Here is a 16,601-nt window from a genome sequence, read left to right on the forward strand (position 1 = left end):
TTAATGCTCTAATAGCAAGAGTAGCAGAGGTGTGTACTTTTTTACCCCATCTGTCTAAAGCTCAGGAATCTCTATATGAGGGGGTGGGATTCTTAGCTAAAGTTGCTTTAATTCCTTTAGGTCCTTGAGAAATGACCACTGGGTCAGCAGCAGGATTTTTGAAAATAGATTTGTGAGAGTCAGGGACTTTGTAATACCTGTCAGGTTTCCTGGGAGCGGGAGGGAGGGTGTCAGGAGTCAAACTGAATTCCATAAAAACATCATCCACAACATCCAGGACAGGAGGAATGACCAAAGATCTGTGCTGTGATAAATTTAAGAATTCCCTGAGTCTCTTTTTTGACTGAGGATAGTCTTGACATTCCCATTGGAAATGCTCCCTTAAAGTATGAAGGGTTTCCCAAAATGAAAATTCCTCGGGTGGAGAGGCAGAAGGAATGGATTCCTCTGCATCAAAATCCTCAAGCAGAGAAGGGTTGCATATCATATTCAGATGCATCAGAGTCATCGGACTCCTGTTCAGATAAAACGACTGGGGACAAGTTTCTTTTTCTTTTGGAAGGGGTCGCCTGACTTCCCCCTAATAAGCATAATAAGGTCTTCTGCCATCAGTTTTTTAGGTGTAGTTCATACCCTGGGCCTTACAAACTCGGTAGTTTTAGAAAGAACTGAAGACACGAAAGAAGTCGCCAGCCTGTGTCGAGTATAAGTACTGCAAAGTACTTCCTCGGAAGCTGTTCCCTGCTCAATGGCTCCAGACTCATCCAAGGTAGAGACATCTGCAGGATCCTTAGTCGAAGAAGAGTCTCATGGCATACCAGACTCTGAAAGGGTCTCGGTAGCGGCGTTTGAATCCACAGAAGCAGGCATCAGGGACTGCGAAAGCACCTCACTGAGGACCGGAGAACTGACGACTAGCTTAGTGGAAGCATCATCGGCAGTTTTGGACCCGTGCGGTCTGTCTCTATCATTATCCTTAGATTTTTCCGCAGGATCAGTAGTCGGATGGCTTACCGAAGCCATATCAAAATTCGAGGACTGAGAGTGAAAATATCTAGCTACAATAAGGGCCTGACAACGTATAGTTCTGGCATTGAACAAAGCAGAAAAGTGATAGTGGGGGACGTCGTGGTCTGGGCCTAAACAGGTGATGCGGTAAGAATGGAAGTTTTGGTGTGGTATTTGCTTTTCCACAGGCAAGACAATTGTTAACTTTTTCTGACATCAGTTAGAGCAAGAAAAAAGGACTTCAACTTCAATTCGGAAATGAAAACTCAGGTATCTGCCGATTGGCACTCATGCGAACTGCTTCTGCTTTGGTCTCCTTGGCAAGAAAGACTGATGTAATGGCATCAACTGCCTGATTTTATACCACTGATGACCCAACCTCAGTCCTGGATCAACAGCAACCAACGCAGAAATACTAAGCCTCTGGTATTCGGGCTGACTGAGGGCTACCCCTGGCAGGAAAACTCAGATGTGATGACTGCAGCAGTGAAACACAAAGAACATCTCCATTGATCCAAAAAAGGGAGCCTAGTTTCTGGTGTGCAGATTTAATGGCGTACATTATATGCTGGTCATACCTGAGATTATCATCTATTATAACACCTAGAAGTTTATTGTGAGTTACAGTTTCAATTACAGTATTATTTGCTGACTTTATAGTACAAAGATTTTTCTTTGGCAACATTTTGAGGTGAAAAGCATTAACTTAGTTTTGCTGAGATTGAATAGGACGCTTGATTCTTTCAGCCAGGTTTCTACAGAGGAGAAAGATTTTTGTATAATGTCTCGGAGCTTATTTATTGTTGAGACCGCACATATTAATGTTGAGTCATCTGCATACTGAACTAAACTAGCATGGTGAGTAGGGATGTGGAGGTTATTAATAAATATATTAAATAGGAGAGGACCCAGGATAGAGCCCTGAGGGGCACCTGTAGTAACTGGTTGAAAGGATGAATAGGTTTGCTGCCATTTAATGGCTTGCTGCCTTCCAAACAGGTAACTAAGAAACCATGAGAAGGAGTATTGTGAAAACCTTACTGACGAGAGTCACACAAGCAGGTGCTGGTACGAGACACTGTCAAATGCCTTTGACAAGTCTAAAAACATGGTGAACACAAGCAGACCATTGTTTCTATGTTTGTTTATTATACTGAGTGGGGAAAAGGCAGAGGGGGTTTTATACACCCTTGCTACCAAAACATTTTAGAATTTACAGTGAACCACGAAATGCAATGCATTCCATGGTGAGAGTGGATAAAGGGATGCATTTTGGTAAACCCTTTATTTTAACTTTTACCATTGACACCTATAGAATAATGGAGTGTATTTTTGGGACACTGGCTCATTATATTCTCTGAACACTTGGAGGTTTTTGGGTGACAGGCCGAAAATGGTGTACAGGAAAAACAAATGTTTCAAGAATCTAGTAGAAATTAAAGCCAGGAATGTGAGCAAGCACAGTAAAAGTGGTATGTTTAAATGTGGGCGTTATAGTCAGTGCCAGTTTATATTAGTGGGAGATACCACAGCACAAATTTAAAGGGCATTTCAACTGTGAGTCTAGTTGGACAGTTTATATTGCCTGCTGTGATTCTTGTCCTGCCTTTTATACAGGGAAAACCTCCAGAAAACTAAAGAGAATTTATGAACATGACCTGGAAGTTAATAAGGCAAAAACTACTAATGCCTTGTACAGACGTATACATGCTTGCCCTAATCACAGATTTAAATTTACAAGTCTAGAGCAGATAAAAAGAGATCCAAGGGGCTATATTATTGAAGAACACTTGGTGGTTAGGGAACTTATTTGGCAGTTGAAATTAACAGCACCCCCTGGGTTGAATGAAGCTTGCTCTATTAACCCTTTATTAAAGTTAAAAAGTTTATATGTTTAGTATTTTTTTTTTTTTACAATAGACATTACTTGTATATAGTTTTTAAAGTTACGCAAAAAGACATTCTATAACTAATAAATTAAGAGGCTGTTATGTTAATATGAATTCATTTAATATGAATCCATTTATCATTCACAGGCATACGCATTTGTCTTCATACTGTTTTATATATTTGTGTTTTAGTTTAAGCATGAGGTTCTATATACATAATTTTAAGTGTTTCATTGTTTTATTAAACTGACTGGTTTATTGGAAGTCACATGATTAGCTTGAGCTGTATTTAAATGGCTTGTGTTTCAATAAAGGTAGTTCTGATCACTTCCCAGTTGGGGATGAAAGCGCTTAACTGTCTGCAATAAATCTGTGGGGTTTTACCTGGGCTTTTGCCATTTCGTCTGCATTTCTGATGTGGTTATTAAAAGGATGAGTAGGTTTGCTGCCATTTAACGGCTTGTTGCCTTTCCAGACAGGTATCTAAGAAACCATGACAAGGAGTACTGTGAAAGTCCTACTCAGGAGAGCCAAACGAGCAGGTGCTGGTGCAAGACAGTGTCAAATGCCTTTGGCAAGTCTAAAAACATGGTGGACACAAGCAGATCATCGTTTCTATGTTAGTTTATTATACTAGTAAAATGTAGTAAAGCAGTAGTGGTGCTGTGCTGGGGCCTAAAGCCATGTTGTGTTTCAGACAGCAGGTTATTTGAGGTTAGGTATTGCATCGGCTGCATATGGAGGGTCTATATCAGCATATCGAAAGCTGAACATGCTGAACGCAATTTCATCGAACTGAAATGTTCGAAATCTCAAAAGAGCGAACTTACGGAACATCGATTTCTTTCCCAGGAAAAGAAATGTGTGTTCTGTGCAAAAAAAAAAAAAAATGTAATACTTTAAACACCACACCCCCCTACTTAAATATACCAACTTCGTGACCGCACCACAGTGGAGAAAATAGCAAACTCCGATGACGGCCCACTGATTTCTTTCCCTGGGAAAGAAATCTATGTTCCATGAGTTCGCTATTCTGAGATTTCGAACATTTCAGTTCGATGAAATTAAATTTGGCGTTTTCAACATTCGAAATGCTGATAGGAACCCGCATATGGATGCATTTCTGTAATATCTTGGAGAGGGGAGAGAATCACTATTTGTCTGCAGTTATTAAACTCTGTAGATGTGCCGACTTTGTGCAGTAGTATGATGTAGGATTTTTCCACAGTGATGGGACGTATTTTTCTGCTACGGACCTATTAATTAGTATGAATACAGGGAAAGCTATGACTTCTGTGGCCATTTTTAGGTAGTCTGACAGTAGGTGGTCTACAGCTACAGAATTAGTTTTCAGTTTAAACAGCAACTTTATTATGAGTGAGGTAGATACTCGACTAAAACTGAAGAGCTATGGGTGGTTTTGGTTGGGCAGGGATAGAGAGAGAGGGGTTTTGGTTGGGCAGGGATAGAGAGAGAGGGGGTCACACGCATTAGTGTCAAAGAGATAATATTGATTGTATAAAGTAGGAATTAAACTGTGTGCAGATATAGTCTATTGTATTGCCAAAAACACAAAAATTCAGAAACTGAATACGAAAAATACACACCAATCAGCCAGTACTTCACCAGTTATTCCTTTATTGTTTCAATAATCTGGTACCTCGGCAGTTCACCTTCATAGTCTACTGTATTGTCTGTTTCTGGAGAGGGAGTGGTGGTCTTGCCAGGGTGAAGTAGTTTATTTTGTGACTATCAGAAAAAGTTTTGGGTTGCTTTGATGTTTGTCTTGTAGTCTGGTACAGTATGTTTGCTTGCCCTATTTGACATGGGGAGTTTTGCAAGGTTTCTAAAATGTCTAAAATTGTTGGAAAGCATTTTCAGGTCTATTTTTATACCAATTTTTCCAGGCTTTAACCCTTTTTATCATGAGTTTTTTTGCTTCTTTTGTTAGCTATAGTGCAGGGGTGGACTCTACTCTTTTGTTATATACTGCTGCTTGATTATTTAAGTTCTGTAAGTATATGTTATTAAGGTGTTCTACAGCGGTATTTAGCGTCATTGTTCTAAGTACATTCCAGTTATATTGTTTTAGTGTTTCACTGAAAATATTCTTGCTGAAATTGTTTATACTTAATATGTGATAATAGATATGTTTATCTAGGTTATGGTGAGTTCTAGTGGCATATGTTGGTATGTGGTCACTTATGCTATAAGAGAGACTGCTTACTTTTGTCAGTTTGGCTGGTTTGTTTGGAACAGAGCCCTAGATGTTCAGAATGATAGTAAAAATGATCACTGTTGGGTTGAAGGAACTGGCCTCCAACATGACTTAGCTAATACCATTGGGGGAGGGATGTTTGAGGGATGCTTGATGTTAGAGGTTTTTCATTGCATTGTTAGAGGTCTTCATCATCAAAGGACTGGCTAGACCTAGACAGTGAAGAAGAAAGACCTGGCATGTTATAAAAGCTTTCACAGTACTAAGGGTCTGGCTTTCTTTTCAAGATCTCATCCACCAGATCCTGAAAGGGACAGCCAAAAAGAATGAGGTATCCAGAATGAACAACTCAAGGTCTCACTAAAGACAAAACAGCCTGAGCCATGCTGTCCTCGTACACATACTTGCCTAAGGCTGCCATCCTAGTCAAACCCTCACTACAGTCAATGCTACAATCTGGCCAACTGGTACCTAACTGTAGAAGTCAAAGCCTCAAGTGCCTCCTCAGGTCTTAAGGAGAACAGAAAGCTCTTCTGGCACCGGATCCACTAAAGAAGAATTGAACCTTGGATTAGTAAGGGCTCTATGCACCAACATGACAGGGAAGACCATCCTGCCTATACTATACTGTCCAAGGCTTTAAACTCCTTGCCTTGTGAGAAGGTATGCAAAATGTTGTATCTGAGCCCTGTACAAGCTTGGAGATATCAAGTAGTAATAATAAACTCTGTGACAACAGGACATGATTTCATCACACTCAGGGATTATAAGATGGGGAATATACTAAGAATTGCCTTTTTGGGAACCAAAGCAGTAGCCTCCTGGCACTTGCAAGATTTACTTGTGACAAAATTTGATGACGGGGCAGGGGGGTATCTCTTCTTCCCTAGGCATTCTCTAATCCATTCACACCATCAGTACTTCAACTAAACAGCTACTGAGGTGGAAAATGTCACAGTGCAAGCTGCTAAATACTGCCACTAGATGCTTCAGTAAAACAGCTTTAATTACCACAAAACACATTGAACTGTATAAACAGAGCAGTGTTTTGTTATATTTGATAAATTTATTCCTTTCTCCCCACATTCAAACTATTTACAAGCACTACCAAATGTGGCACACTCAGTATTGCTATTAAAATTTAAATTGCAATCAATGAGATATGTTGATCAAGTTTACTTCAGTTCAGGTGATATGGTACATATAAGCTGCCTGCACATCGAATACATGCAGTGTACTGCCAGGAATGCATCTCCTTATGCTGAAGATGAGACTAAGTTTCCTCATACCTACTACAATGCTGATTAGACTGCATTCCACTAGCTGGGTGGGCTGACTTGTCTCATTCAAGCCTTTAAAGGAAGACCATTCACAGTGTTACGGCCACAATGTACCGTAATCACTGCACTGAATTTTAAGAGTTCAGTGTCATGATTAAGCATATTAAAAGCAAGAAAAGGATTTAAACTAAGGAAGTACGGTAAAACAACTTTTAGGTGTTTTTGTTTTGTTTTATAAAACTTTTCTTTATCAATATTTAAATTTAACTGTTACTTGGAACTCCAAGCAATTACTGTCCAGGCCCGCAAGTGAACAGAAATTTTATACCTCATTAACTAAGTGCTACCAGTTGTGAATGCGTTAATACATCTCTGGCTGGAAGGAACAGAGGAGCCATAGTCCATTCCACAGTTGACTTCATGACATCAAGGGCTCCCCAAAGGCAGGACCATCCTATGGGAGGCTCTATGAGAGACAGAGAGAGAGAGACAGTGAGTGTGACTGTGTGCGTGAGGATGAGGTGAAGGAGATGATTACCTTTCCGATTCCTCACAAAGGACAGACATATGGGACAGGTTCATGCATCGATGACATTTGTGACAAGAGTGCAAAAAGAAGCTTCTTGTGTCGGATGACAGGGTACAAGGAATTGTGGATAAGCTTGTCAATGATCATTTAGGAATTTAAGAAAACTGAATCTGACTTGCTGTTGGCATTAGATCATTCTTCCTAAAGGAGTAGTCCCACAATTGTAAGGAAATGCCCCACCAGACCCCCACAAACTGCTTGAAGTCTATGGCCCAAGCCACAGACCCTGGCATGGGATGTTCTAATGGACCATATTCAACCTGGGCCATCAAGTTCTGCTGGCGATAACTGAAGGCCTATACAAAACAGTCTTTGGCCCTCTATACTATCAATGAGTTACAGCAAGGTAATGTGCGTCATTACTACCCTAGAAATTGTCTGGTTGTGGGCATTCTCTAGCCAGTCAACCAGGACACTACAGTGACTATTCCCTGGGATACATCTCTGAATGTAAAGTTATAACTGTGGCTTCCTGAGGGCCTTCATTGATTGCCACAGTATCAAACAGGAATTAAGTTGTACTTTTGCTACTCAACAAACAAAACATGAAATATGAGGACCAAGAAGGCTGTCTTGCAGATGGAATTAACTCCATGAATGTGTGAACACTCTGCCCTCTACTTCTTTTGCCTTTTGATGGTGCTTCTGTTGACTCTTGGAAAAGGCATCTTCATCTACTTCCATCTTCCATGAAGTGAGCCAGGCTTGAAGCTTCTCCCATCTACATCTGTGAGTAGCTAAGTAGAATTGCAGATACCAACATCAAGTGCTTCAAATCAAGCTCTTCTTCCAAGCAATAAACAGAGCCAGTGGTGCTTCTTATTTAAAAGATACACACACACACACACACACACACACACACACACACACACACACACACACACACATACACGTACACACACACAACACATGTACACGCACTTCAAATACTCAAACTTTAGCCTTCAACCATAACTCTTCCATGACCAACATCAGGAACAAGATGCAGATTGTGTGAGCAGCAGGAAACAGCTGGTAGCCTCAGGGGCTTTGCAGCATGCACCAACATAGGACACACACTCCTCCAAGTAAGGGAACATCTGAGAAAAAAAATATGAATGGGAGAGAAGAGGAATATATAAAGATATTGAAAGACTTCCCAAGAAGGACTCCTGAATTTAGATCTGATGTTAGAATGTATCCCAGAATCCAGAAATATTTGTCTTGTTGTTTTTCATTCCCTTTCTTAAACTTTAAAGAGAAAAACTTGGTTTTCAGCACTATGTGCTCAGGGCTTGGATGTTTTGAGATCAAGACAAATATGATCCTTTCACATTACTGATGTCCTTTTGCTTGCAACTGCTCTACCAGACCCCCAATAGCCAGAAATGGATGAAGAAGTGGGATCTCCCCATGTAAAGTAATAATACATGTATATGTGCATACCATTTCACTTGATCTGAGCAAACAGTAGGGTGGTGGAAATTACAGATTTCCTTGCAGCTGTGCAAAGACCAAAAGGTAAGACAGCAAACTGAAGGTGACAGACTTTGAATCTTAAGTATATTTTTTTATATTTCCAAACTCTTTATTATAACCAAAGCCAACAATCAACCATAAACATTTCAGCTAGCATGGAGGATGAGAATTACATAGAAGGGAAAATGCAATTGTGTGCATTTCATTTATAACTTGCTTTCATAAGCAGAACCAAATCTTGAATGCTCCTCAGCATGTACCTTTTCGCTTACTCCCGGTATGATTATCAGAAAGTGCTGACAGGGTTAGAAAAGTACAAGATTTGTTCTGAGTAGAAAGTTCTGTCATGGAATTTGGAACTTGTTCCTTGTATGAAACATCATAAACAAGTAGTCAGGAGATCTTAACAAAATTAATGATGTAGTGTTTTTAATTGGTCAGTGGCTGCTCTGTAATTTTTACAATAATGTTACTTTTAATGAGAAAATGTATAAAGACTGATGATTCCTGTAGTTTGAGTGAAGACTTTGATTTTCTAGTCTCCATGTAATTGTTGCATTGTGCAATAAAGCAGACTGGTATTCTCTACTGAACTGTGTGAAAGTTACTTGGTACCTTAACACTAGAAAAACAATACATATCTTAACAATTGCTGCATATCCTGTCCAACTCATTCAAAAGAATATCCAAATATCAAAATATTTCTTTTCATGTTAAATAATGTTTAACCAATACTTTAATCGACCAAAAAACTATCCACTAATAAAGAGTTAAATTATAAACTACTGAGTCACTATTACTAATCAGCAGAGTTGCTATGGATATATCAGAACATTAAATGTATCATTAAGCTGATGGGAGGGGGAAGGTACCAAATGTAACTTTTTTACCGAATATCTGGCAAGAAAATAGGGGCACCACCCCTTCTGCCTGCCATATGTCTTCAAATCATCCAAGTTATAAACTCCTGAAGAAATGGGCACCTGACGACCATTGGCATCAAATTCCTGCAACAGAAAACATACAATATAAAAATAACGTTACAAGTAAAAATAACAACTACAGTAACATACAATTAAATCTTTGACAGTAAAGAAAGAGTCACAAAAATACTTACTTATTATATACTGGCACTGTGAAATTGTGGAACTCCAAATTTATAATAATGCAATAACCCATAACTCAATACTAAAAGTCAAGTTTTAAAATATACGTTTGTCTGTGTACCTCTTGAGGCTGGATCCATGTTAGAAGTTTGACTTTTCAGAAAGTCTAACTTTGTATGGCTTAAGATCATATGATCAATTTTCCAAAAAGCTGAACGAGACAAAACAATAAAAGTCTATGTTTTTGCAGGGGGTAAGCCTCTCTGCATCCTCGCAACCCCTGCATATTATAAATATCAACTCCAAGATCCCACTACATGGGGGGGAAAGGATAAATTCTCTGATCCCCACTGTACTAAGATCTCCATACAAAAGCTTCAACTTTTGGGAAAGTCAATCATATGGTCTCGACCACATGAAGTTCGACTTTCTGAAAAGTCGATTTTATTAAGGTGACCCCATGAGGCTACAGCATAAGATGTAAGATAAATGCTGAAAATGTTTATCACAGCATGTCTGACTGCTAAAATCACAAGTTTGTAGACTACATTTTAGCATTCAGATTATTAACATACTGTTTCTTACACCTTTTAATTCATGATTTTATGCTTTTATTTTTGAAAAGGAAACTAAATATATTATCGACTTACTACAAGACTGATAGGAATATGTCAGCAAGCATAACTTATCAACCTTAAGATATCCTTGTGAATATCTTAACATACACACATAATCAACCTTAACATATCCTTGTTGAATATGTCAGCACACATATCTTATCGACCTTAACATATCCCTGTGAATATGGGAGCACTCCTACTTTACCAACCATAAGATATCATTGTAAATACGTCAATACCATAGCTCTCAACTGTCCAGATTTTTGCCTCATATTTTTGGTCTGGTACTCATAAAATTTCTGGTTATCTGGCAAATCGTTCAGGTTTGAAGTCACTAATTATTGACAGACATCTGAATTTCAGACTTCATATCCATCAGAAAATGTATGCTAATGCAAAGCCTGTTATTTTATCAACTTTCTAAGGAAATAAGAGCAATATTTAAAATTGTCACTCTTTTTGGACCTTTGTTCCCCCATTATTTTTCACTTTGTCCAAATTTCTTGTGCTGAGAGGTATGGTCAGCACGCACACGTTATCGACCTTAACATATCTTTGTGAATATGCTAGCACACGTATGTTATCAACCTTAACATATCTTTGCGAATGTCAGTACGCATATGTTATTGACCATGTACATCTTTTTGAATGTCAACATGAATATATTATCAAGCTTAACATATCCTTGTAAATATGTCAGCAAGCATGTTACTGACCTTAACATATCCCTGTGAATATGTCAACACCCATGTTACTGACCTTAATATATACTTGTGAACATCAGTACGCATGTTATTAACCTTAACATATCCTTTTGACTGTCAGCACGCACATGCTATCAGCCTTAATATATCCTTGTAGATATGTCAGCAAGTATACGTTACTGACCTTAACATATCCTTGTGAATATGTCAGCACGCACATTATTAAACTTAACATATCCTTGTGAATATGTCAGCACGCACACATTATCGATCTTAACATATCCTTGTCAATATGTCAGCACACATATGTTATCGACCTTAACATATCCTTGTGAATATATCAACATGCGGGTCTACTTCAGGAGACTGATAAACCAAAAGACTGAATCCCAAAAGACTGAAAATTCAAAATACTGAACACATTTTTAATGTAATGGGCAAGCCCCCCAGCACCCCTCATGTGTGTGTGTGTGGGGGGTTGCGCCACCCCCCCCCACTCCCTGCTAGCTATACATACCAAAGTCCAAGATCGCACAACAATGGAGAAGGGACAAATTCCATCATTCAGTACTTCGAATTTTCAGTCTTTTGTTTTTTGTCTTCTGAAGTAGACCCCAACATGCATATGTTACAGACTTTAACACATCTTTATGGGTATGTCAGCATGCATATGCCATTGACCTTAACATATCTTTGTGAATATGTCAGCACACATAACTTAATGACCTTAACGTATCCTTTCGAATGTCAGCATGCACGTTATCATATCCTTGTAAAAAAGTCAGCAAGCATATGTAACTGATCTTAACATATCTGTGAATATGTCAAGACCCATATTATTGACTAACATATCCTTGTGAATATGTCAGCATGCATATGTTATCAACCTTAACATAACGTGCTTGCTGACATACTTACAAGAATATGTTAAGGTTAACAACCATGTGAATATGTCAGCAAGCATATCAACCTTAACATACTCTTGTGAATATGTCAGCATGCATTACTCTAGTATTAGCACTGCAGAAGCTACATCTGTTCCTACTGAGGGGAATGTCTGCCAACCAAATATCCTTGCTTTTGAAGGCTGCACTAAACAGTGCAAAATGGTGATGGTGGTGGTGCTTGTGAGCACAAAAACCTGAGCACACAGTAAAAGACTGGTGGCTACATAGAAAGATCAAAAGAAGGGCAGCAGGAAAGCAAAGAAAGCAGCAGCACAAAATTCAGAGTTTATCTGCACAGAAGAAGTTGCAGCACTATCATCCATATAAGAGTGACAAAGCCCTGCCACCCAAACAGGAGGGGAGATGGAGTCCTGCCACTCAGACGGGGGGGAGACGGAGCCCTGCCACCCAGACGGGGGGGCAGACGGAGCCCTGCCACCCAGACAGGGGGGGCAGACGGAGCCCTGCCACCCAGACAGGGGGGGGGAGACGGAGCCCTGCCACCCAGACAGGGGGGGGGGACGGAGCCCTGCCACCCAGATGGGGGGGGGAGATGGAGCCCTGCCACCCAGACAGGGGAAGACGGAGCCCTGCCACCCAGACAGGGGAGACGGAGCCCTGCCACCCAGACAGGGGAGACGGAGCCCTGCCACCCAGACAGGGGAGACGGAGCCCTGCCACCCAGACAGGGGGGGGAGACGGAGCCCTGCCACCCAGACAGGGGGGGGGAGACGGAGCCCTGCCACCCAGACAGGGGGGGAGACGGAGCCCTGCCACCCAGACAGGGGAGACGGAGCCCTGCCACCCAGACAGGGGGGGGAGACGGAGCCCTGCCACCCAGACAGGGGGGGAGACGGAGCCCTGCCACCCAGACAGGGGGGGGGAGACGGAGCCCTGCCACCCAGACAGGGGGGGGGAGACGGAGCCCTGCCACCCAGACAGGGGGGGAGACGGAGCCCTGCCACCCAGACAGGGGGGGGAGACGGAGCCCTGCCACCCAGACAGGGGGAGACGGAGCCCTGCCACCCAGACAGGGGAGACGGAGCCCTGCCACCCAGACAGGGGGAGATGGAGCCCTGCCACCCAGATGGGGGAGATGGAGCCCTGCCACCCAGACGGGGGGATGGAGCCCTGCCACCCAGACGGGGGGGGTGGAGCCCTGCCACCCAGACAGGGGGGGAGACGGAGCCCTGCCACCCAGACAGGGGGGGGGAGACGGAGCCCTGCCACCCAGACGGGGGGGGGACGGAGCCCTGCCACCCAGTCAGGGGAAGATGGAGCACTACCAACCAGACAGGAGAGACAAATTGCACTTTTCACTGCCAAACCAGAAAACAGTGCTTCTAAGTGGAATACAAGGAGAAGGGAATGGCAGGGCATAGTTTCCTCAACAATATCTTAGTACATAGTAACAACTCCTGGCAGAAGGAACTGCAGAATGGTGGCGGACTTCTCAGCATTGTAATCAGTAAGATTTAAATGTAACCAAAAGGGTACAGAGAGGGCCAGGAAAGGTAGAAGAAAAAACACAAAAGACTCAAAGATAGGCATCAGTCAAGGAGTAAACTATGTAAAGGACTGAGACAGCACAGAAAAAAAAGCAGAACAAGAAGAAAAGGGTGATAAAGAAGAAAAAGGCAAAAATGAGGCAGAAGGAAAACAGCACAACAGGTTGGTGGAGAAAGAAGAGTACGAAGTGGCTAAGGTGATTCAAGCCCTTAAGCCACACACTGAGCAAGACATGGATGAAGGGTCTCTGCATGAGAATGGAAGAGTTGCAATAGAGAATGTGGGAACCAGACACTGCAATGGGCTGGCAAGTCAAGGCATCATGGAGATTACAGAGGTTAGAATGAAGTGGGCAACAGGAAGACAGGGATAGGAAGGTATGGGAATCCGCAGGAAGAAGGAAAACGAATTACAGTAGGCTGTGGGAGAAAGAGTAGCAAAAGCAATAAAAGGGAGAGTAGGCAGAGAAAGTAGTAGGAATGAATGTGACAGGGAGAAGTCAAGAAAAAACAGAAATCAGAAGTTTGTGCTTAAAGCAAGGAGATAAGGCTGAAAAATCACTGATAAGCATATAGCTCAGGCAGAGGTGAAAAAAAAGGCGGGAAGGCAGGAATCAGCAAACAACAGCAGGGAGGAAATGGAAAAAAAGAGTTGTGATTTAATTAGAACAGAAAGCCAAGAGGAGCAGATGGTTAGGATAAGTGTAGCACTCAGAGGGCATTAAGGCCTAAGAGTGTAAGCCAGGAAGAAGAAGAAAGGTCAAACCAAGAAATGGCTGAAGTAATTAAGCGGAAAAGCAGGGGATTGTTAAAGGTAGACAGTGTCGGGTCTACTTCTCATTAGCACTAACCAAAACAATCAACAAGCTGGTCAAAAAAAGAAAGCCACAAAACATATAGTAATATTACCTTTACTTGACTGTAGAAAGAGTTGAAAAGCCTACTTAATCAGCCTTTTAACTGCATTTGGCTTTCTTCCCCTCCTTCAGCTTTACCTACTCCCTTCCCTTTACCCTTTTTTCCACCTGTCCCATACCCTCCTGAATGCCTCTGCAAATACCCTCTCCATTATCAACTGCAGCTGTCTATTCCATGGGTCTTCAATGTTCTTTGTGAAGAAGTTTGACAGAGTAGTTATTCCTTACAGTCTGCTGCCTGGGTTCCACCCTCTCTACCCAGTTATGTTTTACCTGTTTAGTGTGACTCTGTCACATCTTCCTGGCATGATCTTATGCACCAGTACCTTGTTTCTGTCCCCCATCTCTTCTGATCTCAAGTGAGAAGAGCTTTTGTTCCCATAGCCTCTGGTCATATTCCTTCCCCTCCATCCCATGCATCTTTCTGGTAGCACTCTTCTGGACTCCTTCCAGCAGCCTAATGCCTTTCCACTTATACTCCCCCAAGAACAGCACATATTACTCAAGGTGTGGTCTAACTAGGGCCCTGTAAAGTGAATGTTTTGCCTCTGTTTTAGGAGTCTATCCCCTAGAAGAAATCAACTTATATTCTGTATGGTGGTGCTACTGCCTGCTCCCTCTATTCCTGGGAGTCCAATCCAGGTGAGACCAACATTTTCAGACTGTTTTGCTGTCCTGCTGCCATCAGTTCAACTCCTTCAGGCTGACATTTCACACCAGGGTTGTTGGGGGCCAAGTTACTGATCTGCATGTATTTGCACTGAACCTGAATTGCCGTCAGGGTTGCCAGACGTCCCTATTTGGACGGGACTGTCCCGAAATCAGCAGCCTGATCCCGAGTCCTGCACTGCCGGTTTAAATCCCAGACAGCCTTCGCCTTTTTTTTTTTTTTTTTTTTTCATGATTGGCCCGTAAACCAGCATACGGGCCAATCAGAAATCGCTAAACACAGAGCTTCTTGTGTTTAATGCTGAACATCGCAGTTCCGCATTAAACAGAAGTAGCTCCGTGTTTAGCGATTTTTGACTGGCCTGTATACCAGTATACGGGCCAATCAAAAAAAAAAAAAAAAAAAAAAAACCACACAAAAAAGAGCTACTTCTGTTTAATGCGGAACTGCGATGTTCCACATTAAACAGAAGTAGCTCCGTGTTTAGCGATTTTTGATTGGCCTGTATACCGGTATACGGGCCAATCAAAAAAAAAAATCACAAAACAGAGCTACTTCTGTTTAATGCGGAACTGTGATGTTTCCCATTAAACAGAAGCAGCTCCATGTTTATTTATTTTTGATTGGCCCGGGCCAATCAAATAAAAAATAAACACAGAGCTACCTTTGTTTAATGCGGGACTCTGATATGCCACATTAAAGAATGTAGTGTGGAAGACCTTTTTTTTTTTTTTTAGTCTTCACTTTGTTTGTCCCTACCTGCCCACATAGTCAGGCTTGCAAAAGCTTTACCTAAACTCCCCCATCCTTCAATGCAAGAAATTAAGGAAGCAGTGCAGATTGGAGAAGAAAGGAGGAAGGGTAAATAATGGGTTCCATCTTGGTGGGTGTTTCCGCAAATATATCTCATACAAACACATTAAGGAGTACTGGACCCACAACAGACCACTGTGGCGTCCTACTAGTTACAATGGTTGACACTGCTTTTCTCATCACAACCCTCTGTGAACTACCATTCAGGCATGGAACTACCCTGTTCCTCAGTCTAGGTCGTTCCTCCATCCGCACCAGTTTTGTTGTTTTTGTGGGACCCAGTCAAAAGCTTTGCTAAGTTCCAGGTACATTATGCCTACTATTACTTTCCCATCAAGTTCAACTGTAATCAGGTCAAAGAATTGAATCAGACGTGACTTGCAGCTCTTTGACTATAAAATCATGTTGTTATCTGCTCTGAAGATAACTGTCTTCAGGAAATGTTACCAGCCTTGACTCGGCATTCTGTTCATGATTTTCTCAGCCACTGTTTTAAGACAACATGCTTGCAGTTGGCCTGAGTTTTTAGCTCCCCTTTGTAATAGACTGATAGGCAAGTACTAGGCTAGCTGCCCTTGTGGGCCATTTTAAGTCTAGTCAATTTTCCTTTCAAAAGTTAGAATCAAACCCTGCTCCTTGTGGCTGTGAGGTAAACACCTTAACCATTATACCAGCACACACCTGCTGTCCTCCAGTCCTCTGGTACTTCTGCACTAGCTGAGGATCTGTTGAAGGTCTCTGTCATGGCTTCTGACTGTCCAGAACTCTGAAAGCAAACTACTACTTGTGATTTATACTAAGAGTAGGCAACCCTCTCTGACCCCCCCCCCCCCCATTTCTGATGTCTATCCACCATTTTATCATTCATTCAGCC

The 16,601-nt window shown here is 41.8% G+C and overlaps 1 protein-coding gene across 1 annotated transcript in view; it reads right to left on the reverse strand.

Moving 5' to 3' along the window:
- Positions 1-16,601, reverse strand: part of ERCC2 (ERCC excision repair 2, TFIIH core complex helicase subunit) — a 2,230,202-nt gene that overhangs the window by 1,227,345 nt on the left and 986,256 nt on the right. Inside the window, exon 7 of the mRNA XM_044070725.1 lies at positions 9,333-9,449. Within this exon, the coding sequence (XP_043926660.1) occupies positions 9,333-9,449 (117 nt within the window). The remainder of the gene's footprint in view (positions 1-9,332; positions 9,450-16,601) is intronic.

This window comes from Protopterus annectens, chromosome 1.part0 (genome assembly GCF_019279795.1).
Source record: "Protopterus annectens isolate FY-2018-M chromosome 1.part0, PAN1.0, whole genome shotgun sequence".
In the NCBI taxonomy this organism is placed as follows: domain Eukaryota; kingdom Metazoa; phylum Chordata; order Ceratodontiformes; family Protopteridae; genus Protopterus; species Protopterus annectens.